Here is a 14,895-nt window from a genome sequence, read left to right on the forward strand (position 1 = left end):
TTGAGAAAATTTCATCAATCTGAAAATAGTCATTAAGCTGTCTCTTACCATTCTCTCCTCTAAACTAAGGGAATTCATACAGAAGCCAGGGGGATGTTATAGACATGAACCAGACTAGATGGTCCCCCAAGACAGCTTCCAAACCAGAAAGACTTTGAACACTTCTATTTTTTTTAAGTTTTCCATCACTTTGTTCATTTTCGTCATTATATCTGTCATCTATCCAACCTCTCCATATTCTTTTAATATTTTTAAATCTAATACACACAGAAACAGTTTCTCATAATATTAAATGAAGACTCATTAATTCAGAATAAGCTGGAAAATTCATGTCCCACTAAGTAAAAAAACCAGAGTGAAAAATATTTTCAGTTTTTAAAATGTTGCCTATTACCAAAGACTACATAACAAATATTAATAAATAAAATGAGAATGTTAATGAAAAATAAGTTACAATAACTGTATGGGACTTTATGCCTTCAAACTATTGTTTCATATTTATATTCTTTTGCCAATTTTATCTGATATGTAAATGCAATCTGTAGGTAATAGATCATCCTAAACCAAAAAGTTTCATGTTATCCTGCTAAATCTGAGCTTTTACTACAATAAGAATTATATATAATTATTCTAAGTCTGCATCAGGCAGTCTGAATTAATGAGACGCTGCTCCATTGTAGCTAGAATAAACCTGACAACTTCAGGGCCATCTTCTAGTCCAGAGTGTCACTCCCATCTACATATTAGTGATAAATACAATTTCCTCACACAGGAACTTTTGTCATAACAGAGCATCCCACATTAAGGAAGTTTCACCAAGTAAATTATATACCTCAAATACCATAGAAACGTTTGATCTGATAAATGAGCTAAAAATTCATTAGACTCTCAAAAACTACCTGCTTTGCTTTAAAATCAGCCCAGTTATGTACACATTGCTATATGTAAATGGATAACCAACAAAAACTTATTGTATAGTACATGGAACACTGCTCAGTGTTATGTGCCAGCCTGGATGGGAGAGGGGCCTAGGGGAGAATGGATACTTGTATATGTATGGCTGAGTCCCTTCAATGTCCACCTGAAACTACCACAATATTGTTAACAGACTATACCCCAATACAAAATGCTTTTAGTGTTAAAAAAATGAAAATTAAAAGAGAATATCACAAGATGCTGAGGACTCAACATGTCATGGGAATTATCATCTGTTTGTTCAGAAAAAAAAATCACAAGTAATCCAATTAATTGCTTTAAAAACGTGGAACTAAATCAACACTTGTAGAAACCTAGACACAAACTCCTCTCTTTGGAGAAACTGTGGCCCTGAAAGAGTCTATGAGTACCTTTACTGGGTTCACTTTCTTCTTAAACCTGCAGCTGGAACCAGGACAACTTATTGTCTTTTCACAATGGTCAGAACTGTCTAGTACCTTTACCTACCTTAAAAAGTCTTAAAATGTTAGCCACCATGATGGACACGGAGCTCGCGGCAGCACCGATAACACCAGAAATCTTGTCAGGCTTGGTGAAGATGGGCGGATCTCCATTAGCACATTTCACATCCGAAGCATCCTTTTCTATCAAAGCCTGCACAAACGTTAGGGACTGCTCCAAAGCATAGGTGTCCCTGGAGCAGGTGTCAAGGATCCGTACACCCAGAGTGATATTGGAGAGGAGATCAGGGTCCTTATTAATCTGGTCAATTGCATAAAGCATAGCCTCCAATCTGTGGATCCCCTTCTCTTTCTTCAGCTCCCCACATGGCACCCCTCTCTCTCCCTTTGCATGGACAGGAAAGAGACCTCCCAAAATGATGTCCCCATCCACTCGAATGGAATGGGCATACTCTTGGCTGTGAGTTCTTTGCATCATCGTGAGGATCCAGTAGAACTTGGCCGTCAGGAGAAAGAAACAAGGACAAGAGGCTGATCGCTTTCCCTCGCATACCATTTTCTCCACGGGCGGTGTTGCAATCCAATACCCAAAGTTTATTCTTGCCACAGAAGAAGGGGGACCACCTGAGGCTGCACCTTCTGGAGGCTACCATCAGGGCCCATGGGGAAAAGGCTCTGTGGGTTTTAGCAAGTGTTCTTGATTTGAATGTCACAGTGAATTTCCATCAGATCCCATCAGGTTCTATTTTATTTCCACATAAAGTCAACTTGCCTGGAATGATGCAAAAATCAGAGGAACAGCTGAGGTTCTGAGGTTGGGATGAGGTCACCAATTCATATCCTTGAAGTCAGCCCTGTAGCAGAATTATTCCTGGAGGGCAGAAGGAAGAAAAGTAAGGGTTACATTCAATGGGCCTACATTTTTCACTTCTTAAGCCCTGTTTGCACTGACCTCTTTTTCTGTTGTTTCATTTTCACTATTCAGTAAGAAACTAATTCTTTCTGTCCCCTTATGATTCTGAACACCTGGCTGCACTGCATCTAAACAGAGAGATGGATGACACTTTTGGAGCAAGAGAAACAGAAAAGTTATCAGGAACTAGGTTGACTCTTCCAAATCAGAAAGTGCTTTTATTTACCATTTTATTTCAACAAATCCAATTTCCATGAAGGTAAAAAGCCTGTGATTGATGGTATTATTTCTTTTCAAATCTGTTTTTACTTTTTACAGCTGTCTGAATTTAGCATTTAAATTTTGTCCACAAAATCAGAATGAAAGGCTATTTTCTGTGATGTATTCAACAAGCCAGTCATCTGTTAATGACATTTTTTGGTGCCTCAGATTTCCCGAGGGAAAAAGTGATTATTCAATCACAAAAAAGAGAGAGAGAGAGAGAGAAAATCCACCCAAGGATCCCAAAATATGTAAGTTTTAGAGCTTATGAAAAGATTAAACATAGACTGTCAGTGATTTCATGTAAATTATCTTATTGTTCTCTGGTAATAAAAAATGACATGAAAATTAAACATATAGGGTGGGTTATGTGTGAGAAAATATTCCTATCACCTTTGTCTGTTTCCTATTAATTTGTCAGAATGGAAGCAATGGGTATGCTTGCAGTTCTGAAGTAAACACTCCTTGATCCTAGAATCACTATGACCAAATCAGAGCTGGAGATGAACTAGAGTTTCTCAATTTTGTCTGACTCAGTGGGAAAAAGAGTCATTTCATCAAGACGAGAAATAACCAAGAGTGAAAACAACTACAAGCAAATCTGTAGAAGTTTATTCTAAGACCTTAACTCTTGAATATTCCATGAGACTTTTTCAAAGGACTTTAGTGGAGGTTTAACTGAAAATGGGAACTGACTTCATGGAAGGGAATTTTATATTTGAAATGTACATGCAATTAACAGAGTAAACACACCAATGTATTTTGCTAGAATGGGTAATCTAATGTTCATTTCTAACCTATTTATACAAACAAGTTTGGAACCTGAAATGTGGATAATTCTCCTCTACCCTAGTCAACCAACATCTGGTTGTATTTTCCATTCACTTGTTCAATTTCCAGTTCATAAAGTTTTCATCCTGTCCTCACTATCCCAAAGGAGAGGATGGTGCCTCCCTAGAGAACAACTGAACATATGTCCAAAACCCTTCAGAGAAAGCTGCATTTTTTTCAATCTCAGATGAAGAGAGAGGACTCATCAGAGCCCACTGCCTGGGATTTCAGAGTGCACACCTGGAATACATTCAGAAATACAGCCAACGACCCAGTCTGTTGAGACAGTTCTTGTCTGCCCATGATAAGCATTTCCGGACTCTTGACACTTGCCAAGCCCTGGATTTTCCCAATTCTGCCCCAAAATACTCAGACCTTTTCTGTTTTTACTCACCACTTGTCAGATGCTCTATCACATGTAATTTTCCTAGCAGCTGCTTCTCCCACAGAAAATCTGATTTGGCAACAGGCTGACCTCAAGGCATTCCACAAGAGGAAAACACTTAGAAAGTCAAGTTGACTTTCTGGATGAAGCCACTGAAGAGATGGACCATAAATTACACCAACCACCCATTAAGAGTATTGTGTTTTACAGTTTTACAAGGAAGACCAGTTAGAAGACAATAAAACCTTAACTCTGACCACTAACTCAGGGCTTGAGACCAAGTCCACAGGGCTGGGCTGACCCTGAGTGTATCCTTTCTGGCAGAGCACAGAATGAATGGATACTCAAAGAAGAGATGATGAAGGGGAAAAGGGAATGTGCTGTTCTTCAAAGACCAGCCTTTCTTCGTTACTCTGAGCCACCTCCCAAGTACTTAAAACACTTCAGAGAATAAATGGTTTTCAATTATAGATGACCATAAACACAGTTCATCTGTTAATTACAACTCATCCTTACCTCTGCCACTCACATAGCACTAACCTAGTTCCCCTTGCTGTACAGCCCTGGAAATAGTAAAATTGAGTTTCTTTTAAAGGTACGCATCCCATAGGTCTGTTTAGAGCTGTAAGTTAAGGAAAAGTTGGGGAGCGAGTAACAGAGAAAAAAGAGCTCGTTTTGTTTAGTGGATGTGATAAGTCCTTCAGGCATGTCCAACTCTTTTCAACCCCATGGACTGTTGCGAGCCAGGCTCCTCTGTCCATGGAATTCTCCAGGCAAGAATACTGGGTTGGGTAGCCATTCCTTCCTCCAGGGGATCTTCCCGACCCAGGGATTGAACCCAGGTCTCCCACATTGCAGGCTTAGCCACCAGGGAAGCCCTTGTTTACTGGATGAATGCTCTTAAATGGAAAACGAGAGGTTCCATTTTGGTTTTTATTTATTGGGCTGTTTACTGGTATTTTTGCTTAAGTTTCCTCCTTTGCAACATAGAATTAATGGCACATAACCTCTCTGAAGCTCAGTTTCTGGTCTGTAAAGGGGTGTCAGAACCCACCGCATGGCACAGGTTATGTCCTGGCACAGGGTAAGTGCTCAGTAAACAGGACCTATCATTGCTAATTTAGTCTGTGGTTCATTTTCCACTGAAGCAGAGCAACTGATTCCATATATGCCCAGTTGGTGAGGCTGTAACTGAAAATTTCCGTCACTTTAAAAGTAAAATCAGAGCTACTCATAAAATATTGAAATACAGCAGTTATTTCAAAATCTGATACATTGTCATAAGAATCAGACTCCTGATGGCTAGAAGGCTTAGTTTTCCTTTTAAATTCTAAGGGAAAATATATTTGAAAGTTTGTGGAAAACGACATAAATCTGGTGGCATCGTATAATCTTGCATTACCTAATCTTGCTCTTGGGCAATTCTTGGGAGCTTTCATCTAAACTCATCCTAGTCAGAGTCGATGAATTTTAACGAAATAATGACCTTTTTGTGCTACCGAGCCAAATAGCTCTACTTCAGGTTCTGGGATTGATTTAAAATCAGTTTTTCTCTGAAACTGACCTTCCTCTGGGTCTCAATACAAACCCGCCTGAGCTGATGGACTTCTTCAAAGAGGTGTGAGGTCCACACTCCTGAAAACATCCTCTGAGAGGAGCAGACACCTTCCACTACTTCTGAGCCCTCAGAAGGGCCTTTCAGGAGGCTTAACCATTAAATGCCCATGCAGCCCTGTTCATTACCTCCCAGCCAGTCCTACATACATGGTATAAGGGTACCCTGCAGAGCATTAGCACTTCCATTAGCCAACGCACTGGCCCAAGTCTGCTGGGGAGCAAGCCCCCTGGCTGGGATCTGAATCTGGTTCCAGCTGTTTCCTGAAAGTATGGACAGCTCCTCCAGGGCCAAGACCCTGAATTCTGCTTCTTTTTATTTTCTAGGTACCTTCTCTGTGCATGCTTACAAAATCACTTCAGTCATGTCCAACTCTTTGCAACCCTGTAGACTGTAGCCTGCCAGGCTCTTCTGTCCATGGGATTCTGCAAAGAATACTGGGGTGGGCTGCCATTTTTTCCTCCATGGGATGTTCCAAGCCCAGGGATTGAAGCCATGTCTCTTATGTCTCCTGCACTGGCAGGTGGGTTCATTACCACTAGCACAACCCAGGAAGCCCTACCTTCTCTGTATCAAAGACTCACCTAACAGAGTATCCGTTGAATTTTCATACACCAAGCTCATACCTAAATGAGAGGGAAAAAAAGGCTCAAAGAGGTTGAAGAAGGCCCAAAGCCCTGAATGGCACCACAGGCAAAGTCCTCGGGGGGGGGGGGGGGGGGGTCCTGCCCTTTGAGGAAACCCCCCAGAGCTGCAGAGACTGACTGGGACAACACAAGGAGTAGGCCCTGCCCCTCCACTGAAGTCTTTCAGAAACAGGCACAGCTTTGTTGACCAGCTCTTTAAGAAAAACAACGCACTCATTAGGAGGGGTTACCTGGGGGCATTTCCAGGGCAGGGTGATTTCTGAATCTTTCAAAGGACTGAGAATATCAAATGCAGTTTGTCCAAACGCCTCAGCTTCAAATCAGGTTTCCCAGGCAGCCTGATGACAGTGAGAACAAAACCACCAAACCCTGTGGTGGGGGGTTGGTGAGGAGTGGGGGTGTGGGGGGCGGGGCATGGATCTATCAGGGGCTGTCACCAGGTCTTCCTCCAGCACTTGGCTAGTGCTTTTGAGACACGACAGGGTAAAATCCTTACAGGAACAGAAATAGCCAAGGATTGTAATCATTTTCTCATAAAAAGGCCAAACAGCCTCCCTCTGCTGGAATCTATTCAGCTCTTTAACAAAAAGGTTAAACCAAATATTGTCATCAATTCACAAAATTGCAAATTTGGCAGTTTCTCCCCACACTTGCAGCCCTTTTTCGGCTGCTATAGAAAATGCATCAGATTTGTTTGTCACCTCCTCTGCCATCATAGGTGTGCACAGCCCTGGAATTCTGGTTGAGGCAGTGAGGATGGGCTAGACAGGCTAGACTCTCCTACCAGACTCCCTGGTAAAAGAGTCCCAGATTTGGATCCTTGAGAAACAGTGTCAGACTTTATTTTGGGGGGCTCCAAAATCACTGCAGATGGTGATTGCAGCCATGAAATTAAAAGACGCTTACTCCTTGGAAGAAAAGTTATGAGCAACCAAGATAGTATATTCAAAAGCAGAGACATTACTTTACCGACTAAGGTCCGTCTAGTCAAGGCTATGGTTTTTCCTGTGGTCATGTATGGATGTGAGAGGTGGACTGCGAAGAAGGCTGAGCGCCGAAGAATTGATGCTTTTGAACTGTGGTGTTGGAGAAGACTCTTGAGAGTCCCTTGGACTGCAAGGAGATCCAACGAGTCCATTCTGAAGGAGATCAGCCCTGGGATTTTTTTTGGAAGGAATGATGCTAAAGCTGAAACTCCAGTACTTTGGCCACCTCATGCAAAGAGTTGACTCATTGGAAAAGACTTTGATGCTGGGAGGGATTGGGGGCAGGAGGAGAAGGGGACGACAGAGGATGAGATGGCTGGATAGCATCACTGACTTGATGGACGCGAGTCTGAGTGAACTCCGGGAGTTGGTGATGGACAGGGAGGCCTGGCATGCTGCGATTCATGGGGTCGCAAAGAGTCTGACACGACTGAGCAACTGAACTGAACTGAACTGAACTGACAGTCCCTGGCTGGTGACACTCAACATGTCACTTCGCCTCTGTTTGCTTCCATTTCCTCATCTGTGAGATGAGTGCGACGGACCATATAATCTCTAAGGTGTCTTCCAGCTTCCCATTCTGAGGTTCTATTATTTAATAATAAAGGAATATAAGATTATGCTCAAAACACCAGAGCAAGACTTTGCCAACAGAACACAATAACTGATTTTGTTTGCAAGCTGAGTGGCTTTTTCCCATCAGTAAGAAAGGATTGTGAAAGCTCTTCTCTAGGAGCAGGTCCCACATTAAGAAAATCTGATACAGGAGAAGCTCAACTTACTAAACAGATAAATTAAAAGGTGATTATTTGCATTACAAAAGAATTCACCACGGGTTTCCTTTAAATAGCTAAATCCCCCCATGCATTTAAAATGCAATCTGATTTAGTAGAATTCAATTTGTGCCATTTTTTAATTTTTAATAACACAGCCATTGCATAAAAAGACCACATTTAAAGTAATGAGAAAAAAAAAAGAATGAATATTAAAAAAAAAAAAGAATGAATATTAAAATATGTGAAAATGGAAAAAAAAAAAATAAAGTAATGAGAAGCCACTTTTATAATATGTATCATATAAGGAGAGGGGAAGGGGTGGAACCAACATTTATTGAGTGCTACAATGTGCCTGCAACCCACTCCAGTACTCTTGCCTGGGAAATCCCATGGACAGAGGAGCCTGGTAGGCTACAGTCCATCAGGTCGCAAAGAGTCAGACACAACTGACCAACTAAACAACAAACACAACATGCCTGGAGCCTCACATATGTTATCTCATTTCCACTGCACGATACACCCAGTGAGGTTGTATCACAGCCTCCACTGGGGATATAAGCAATCTAAAAGCAGAAGGATTATATGACTATGTCTAAAATCTTGGGCACAAATTCACATGGACTGATTCTACCTTCTTTCCCTTACCTCACACTCTTGGGTGCAGCAGACCGTGATGGATGGCCAGCTGACCTTGATTTGAAGGTTTGAACTGTGAGTGTGCTGCCATCCTAGGGTCTGAGAAGTGCCCCCCAGCACTCACTCCACAGCACAGGGTAAGTCACTAACCTGGGACCAGTTTGTTTCTAAACTGAGGGATGACTTCTGGCCACCTCCCAGGGTTTTGAAATCAAATGATACAATGTATATCAAAGTACTTCATAAACTGCCAAGTGCTATAAGAATGCACAGGGACCCTATTCTTTAACAATCAGTCCTACAATTGAAATAGTTTACTGATGTATTGTGCTTAGAAGACTTGGAAGCCCTGAAGAAAAAACACTTTTCCATCATACACAGGGCTGGTCAGACCTTAACAAGTCATGTGTCCAATGAATCAAAAGAAAACTGGAAGGAAGGACATAAGAGGAAAGTCAATGGAGATCAACATCTGGCTGGAGAGCCGAAGTTCATGGACACTTGAAGCATCCAAGAGGGTTATTCTGGAGAAAGTGGTGACAAGATATTCTTCTGTAGGGAGAAGAGGACAAGAGGAAGCCTTCCTAAGTTGTATGCAGGATATGATGCAGAGCTTCTACCACTAAGGCTTTTACCACTGGAAAAGTTGGCCAATAAACAGCCAGAAGACTTCTGTCTGCAGATATACCTTTGCCTGGAAAAGTATGTGCGCAGTAATTTGCACGTACTCCTCTTTAGCCTCTCCTACATCTTCACACTTGCGCACACCTGCTCCCTCCTCCCCCAGACCTGGATCTCCCCTCCGTCAGGGCTGATGTGTATGTTCTGCAGGTCAAAATCTTAAGACTTGGTTCTCCTGTTACTTTGGCCCTCCCCAGGCAGGGAGCAAATTCATCAACAGGGATCAAAACCTGCAGGTGCATTACTTGTCATCCCCCAACTGGAACATCTGCATTTTATAAGACTGTTTCCAGGAGATCCACAATTTCTTTACCAAAGAAATGTCTCTAATAGTGATTAGGACTGACACTGTAACAAGCCAAAGTGGGGAGTGACCCTGAGTCTGGAGCCTCTCAGATCCCTCCCACAGCAACGCCCACCACTGGGAAGGCAGGTCCTGGGAGAAGAAGGCACCGTGCTCAAGGTCCTCCATCAGGGAGTGAGTTATCACAACTTAAATTCAAGTACTAAGTAGAAATGAAAATCAAAGCAAAGAACTCTCTGAGCTAAGAAAGAAAGGAGGAAGAAGGGAGAGGGGGAAGCAGGAAAGGAAGGGAGAAAGGGAGGGAGGAGGAAAGAAAGAAAAGAAAGGGAGGGAAGGAGGGAGAGAGAGAAGAAGGAGAGAACGGGAAAATCTAAATTTCTAAATCTAAATCCAAACCTAAATTTAGCAGACAGAACCCTGCCCTCCTTGGGATGGAAACATTATAATTCAGCTGATTCTCCATTGACATCCATTTCTCCCAGAATATCATGGGGTGACCATGCCCCCACCAGAGCAAACTACACGAGTGAGTCTGGTGATGTCCAACCAGGTCCTGTCAAGAAAACATCAGCAATTACCTGAACCTTAAGACACCAGCCTATTCAACAGGCATGGAGATGTGGCCAGATCTTTGTTGTGGGTCCAGTTAAGAGATAAGTCCCTGCAACCATTTCTTTTTAAGATACTGGGACAGCGCAACCCCACTCCCCGGATGAAAGCAAAGTCCTCTTTCTGTTGGGCATCCTAACTACAGGAGGAAGAGGATGAGAAAGGAAGTTGGAGGGGGGAAAAAAATCCTTGCGACCCTGTACACATGTGTACAGTGTCCTGTGTCTCATGCCCTGAAGATAGTGGAACGGTTCTTCCACAATGATTGGCATGAGATGTTGCCAATGTGAATGTCAGCGGGTTGTTGCTGCACAAATACCAATTAAACAAGCCCCACAGCAGCTGCAACCTACCCAGCCAACTCTGAAAACAGCACATCTCTCCAGACCTCTAACTTTCTCCCTCACTCACTGGAGCCCAGCTCTTCCTTTTATTATTCCTTTTGGCATTAGATGTTTTTAGAATTATTCAACTAGTAATAATTTGTAAAAGGAGCAGGAGGGCAGAACTAGTGAGCACCAACCAAATAGAACAAATGGAGCCTAAATAACAGTAAAGAGCTGTGTTCTCAGCATCTTTTTCTTTATTCTAGATAAATCCTCTGCCTGCCGGGAGCCTCCTCTTATCTGTTCCTCCCCAAATCCCCGGTTTAAAGGCAAGATTTCTTTGTCTTTATACCAAGTATGATACAACCTGTAAGTTGACTCTGAAATGAAAGAACTGCATTTAAAAAAATCTTACTTCATTTTCCCTGGTGGGTAAACTTTTCCCTTCAAAATCATCAAACCACATATTTTCAAGAACCAGACAATGAATTTCATACAGCTGATTCTGTCTCCAACAGAGATCTTTCAGGGCATCAGTCACAAGCAAGTGACCGAGGTAAACTAACGTGGTTTCTGTAGCCATTTGCAATTATTGACAAACAATTTCATAACGGAAAATGGAAATTACAGTCGAGTGCAATAAACTGTTTATCCAAGATCTACCTGCTGGTGGCTCTTTTTCTTTTTTATTTGTTTCTTTCAAGCGAAACAGCAGCTATCATCGCATGCATTTCTCCCGTTTAAGATGTGTCTTATCAGAATCTCCACCACCAACCCGGTTTTCCAGTTCGTCTGCTGGCAGGATTTGTATTCAACCGCGGTGGTGGCCGAGACGGTAGCTTATTCTTGGGTGTTTGCGAGACTCCCACGCCGTCAGGTCTACGGGAAGGGATCACCCCCAAATGGCAAATAGGGCATTTACTCCTCCTCAAGCGGGACTCGCTTCGGTGTCTGAGGGTTTGGGGCTTCTGCAGCTGGCGGGTGGGTCTGTTTTCATCCCCACTCTCCTAGGCGCTCACATACTCTCTGATCCTGGGCTCCGCAATTTGGGCCACCAGGAAAACAAGTCTTCAGGGCAGCCTGGAGGGCGGAGGGGTGTGGGGGGTGGGGTCTTGCGCAGTTGGGTGACTCGCACACCCTTCTGCATTTCATTTGCACCAAGGGAGCCAGTTCGACAGACGTTGGGGGTGGAAGAGAGGGGGTCTGTTATATTTTCACCAACTGTACGAACCTCAAGGGATCTCCGAGCTGTTTGGCTGAGCAGCTGGGCTTGCTCTCGGTGCGGCTCAGAGGGTTCTCTACCTCTGCCGAGATTTCAGCCCGCAGCCACTCACCCCACCCCCGCTCCCCTCTTCCCTGCCGCATCTTCCTTTTTCTTCTCAGTTCCTTCGGCTGTTGAACCCAGGCTCCGGGTAGAGCCAGGGCCTTAGGAGAACTACCCAGTCCTCTGGCTTTCCCGCGCCGCCGGGGTATTGCGGCGCCGCCCCAGTCCCCCCGCGCGCCTGGGCAATCTAGGTTCCGCGCGCGACCGGGCAGGGAGCGCCTCCTCCCCCGACGCACCTGGCACCCAAAGTACCCACGCCCCGCGCGGGTCGGTGCCAAACTGGGGCCACGCTGGCTGCAGGTGCTTCGGAGGAGCTGTCGGGTGCCTCGCCTTTGCTTTTTAAACTCAAGATTCCTGAGACCATTCCTTCCGCCTTCCCCTGCCCCGCCCCCCGCCATCCCCAGTAGGACACGGAACTCCAATGTTTTCCCAAAAGCCGAAAAGGGGCGGGGGGTGGGGGGGAATCCCAGTCTCACAGGGCTAACTCGGTGAATGCAAACTCGAGGCAGACGTATCCTATGTCACGATGTGGGGTCCCGCGAACGCCTCAAGTACCCGGCTTCTCCCGAGACCCCTCATCTTCCCTAGATCCTGGTTAGCTTCATCCAGCCCCACGCTCAAGAAGGCGGGGGGCTGGGGTTACCCCAACTCATCCTGGAAGCCTGTAACTTCGAAAATCCCTCCCGTTACATTCGCAGAACGGAGGTACCTCGTCATCTTGGCGGGGCAAGTCCGGATTCCGCCAGGAGTAGGTCCGGGAGGTCACCCGGGCAGGCAGTCCAAGGAAGAACGCTTTACAATCCTGCCGCCGCGCGCCCCATCCGAGCACTCTAGGCGCGCCTGCCCCTTCCCGTCACCCTTCAGTCTCCCATTCGCCGACTAAACTTTTGGGGGACCACATCTCCAAGCCTCGGGAGTTTCATGCTAAAGCCTCCCTCTTTTCCGAACCTCTTCACTGGAATGTAATCACGGGAAGATAAGAGGGGTGGCTGCCTTGTTCTTTGCAACGTAAAATCAACAGACACCCAATCAAGCTCCAATGCCCGGCCAGCCCCTCGCCCCCTGGTGCCCACTCTCCCTCGCCTCCCCCCCATTCCCGTCACCTCCGCCCACTAGTTCTCTCTCAGACTACGGGTGCGCAAGGCCATCTACTTGGACGCCGGAAAAGCAGATCACTAAAGTGATCTGAAAGAGACGGTGCACCTGCCTGGCCACTGGGTGGTTTGGGGGAAGAAAATGTAAAGAGGAATAAAAACGGGGCAATTTTCTTTTTTTTTCCGCAAGCACAGCCTTTGGGGAGAGTTCAGGGGTGGGGAGCTTTTTTTCTTCTTCCTGTGGTTGGGCACTTGCTTTCCTCTTTTCCTCCTTCCACTGCTCGGCGAGTCTTACCCTGCTCCCCGCAGAGGGCGCGGTGAGAAAGCCCGCTGGGGGCCCGCCGCTCCATGTCAGAGCCGCTGCCGCGCGAGGCGAGCACCGCGGCCGCACTTGTGGCTGGTCTCGGGGCTGAGGGGGCTGAGCTGGCCCTGCCGGCGCCAAGTCTCTTCCATGTGAATAACAAATACTCCCACCGGCGGCCGCGATTGGTCTGCGCGCCGCGCCTCCCGATCCTCCGCCTGCGGCCATTCACCCCGCGCGGCGCGCGGAGCCGCGGCCGGGATCGCGCCCGGGATCGCCAATCGCTTCGCGCCAACCAGTCACCCCGGGAAGCGGGAGGAGGAACTCCGAGGGGCGGGAGCCCCTGGATTTCGGTGTCTCGGAGCTGCCCGTGCGCGGGCAGGGAAAGGGTCACTCAGCCGGCAGATTCCCTCTCCGCGCTACATCATCTCAGTCCTCAGCGATGCGGGGAACAGAAATGTCAATAGTTCTGATTTTTAAAAATCACCCTATCCGCCCTGCCCCCAACAAAAAAGGGAGGGCCCAAAGACGCGGGGCGGGGCGGGGGAGGGGGAGGATAGTGGCAGGGAGGGTAGGAAGAAGTGCGGGCGGCTGGAAGGAGGAATATGGCTGTGAAGCAGCTAAGTGCCTCCGAATGCCAGAAGAGTTCGGGACCGCGCGGTAAGCGCCGCACCAAGGCCACCCGGAGCCCGAAGTCGGGACCGCGAGCCCGGGGCTCGCCTTCATCAACGCCGCTCCGAAAAGGGTCCCGGGGAAGAATACACGGTAGACAGCACCTGTCCCGCCCCACGCTTTCCTGTCGGGGATGCTCAAAGTAAAGCCTCCAGCCACGCGCTTCCCCTGCAAAGTTTGCTCGCGCCGCGCTGCTGCTCAGCCGTTTGTCTTGACCGGCGGCTCGGGCGATCATCTCCCTGCCCTTGACTCCCACGGCGCCGTCTATCGAGCCCCTGCAGCCCAAGCCCGGACGCAAGACCCGCCGGCTACTGGCCCTGAGCATAAGGGGGTGCGGGCCGGCACGATAGCCGGCGTCTTATTGAGGTGATTTTAGCAGCCGCAGATGCGGGGCTGGAAAATCCTGGAGACCCGCGCCCGCAGCTCCTGGGTTCCCGAGGGGAAATCGGGAGTCCCTTCGCCTCCAGCTGATGCAAGCCCACCAGACTCTACAACCACGGCCCAGCGGCCCTCCCGCACGAGCTACCACCGCCCAGGCACCCCGCACCTGTTTGAAAAAAGAAGAGGGAGCCCCCTCGCCGCCCAGCGCCTGGGGGAGCTGCGGCCCACCCAACCTTGTGTTGGTGAGAAAGTTCCATCTAGAGGCGGCCGCACGCAACTGCAGCACGCGCCCCAGGCCCGACCTCCTGCCCTGGCCGCCAAGTGAGCCCAGGACAGAGCGCCTCCTCTCTCCACCGTCCAGACCTCGTGGGAACGTGGAGGAGAAAGGAACCGCCAGTGGAAGATGGGGAGGACTGACGAGGGGAGGACAGACCCGGTGCAAGGCAGGCCTTCTCTCCCCAGTAGGCATCTCTGCAATGAATTACACCTTTCAAAGCATCATGAACTTCGTAAGCATGATGACAGGTACCTTGCATTAATCTCTGTATATTGCTTATCCTGTGTGGGCTTCTTTCGCTCTCACATCAACTGTCAGGTGATCAAAATTACTAAGTCCACTCTACAGGTGAAGAAGGAAACTGAGGCTTAGAGACACAACTGGAAAGCCCTCGAGCCAGAAATCAGAGCTGCCCAGCTTCCAAGCCCCATACACACTTCTTATCTGGGGCTGTTGCATTAATGTACTAAGTTTCCTGT

General features: G+C 46.9%; 1 protein-coding gene across 4 annotated transcripts in view; it reads right to left on the bottom strand.

Moving 5' to 3' along the window:
• GRM8 (glutamate metabotropic receptor 8) overlaps positions 1–13,247 on the bottom strand; it is an 893,584-nt gene extending 880,337 nt beyond the window's left edge. For 2 of the 4 annotated variants that reach the window (XM_042248770.2, XM_060415096.1), the window contains exons 1-2: positions 12,401–12,655; positions 1,444–2,268 (exon numbers count right to left, since the gene is read on the bottom strand). In XM_042248770.2, coding sequence (XP_042104704.1) covers positions 1,444–1,953 — 510 coding nt within the window. In that variant the 5' untranslated portion in view covers positions 1,954–2,268; positions 12,401–12,655. Of the gene's footprint in view, positions 1–1,443; positions 2,269–11,030; positions 11,416–12,400; positions 12,656–13,080 lie in introns of those variants that run through there. The other 2 variants (XM_042248768.2, XM_042248771.2) reach the window with 2 other exon arrangements.
• Positions 13,248–14,895: the final 1,648 nt, after the last annotated feature.

Source organism: Ovis aries, chromosome 4 (assembly GCF_016772045.2).
Source record: "Ovis aries strain OAR_USU_Benz2616 breed Rambouillet chromosome 4, ARS-UI_Ramb_v3.0, whole genome shotgun sequence".
Taxonomy (NCBI): domain Eukaryota; kingdom Metazoa; phylum Chordata; class Mammalia; order Artiodactyla; family Bovidae; genus Ovis; species Ovis aries.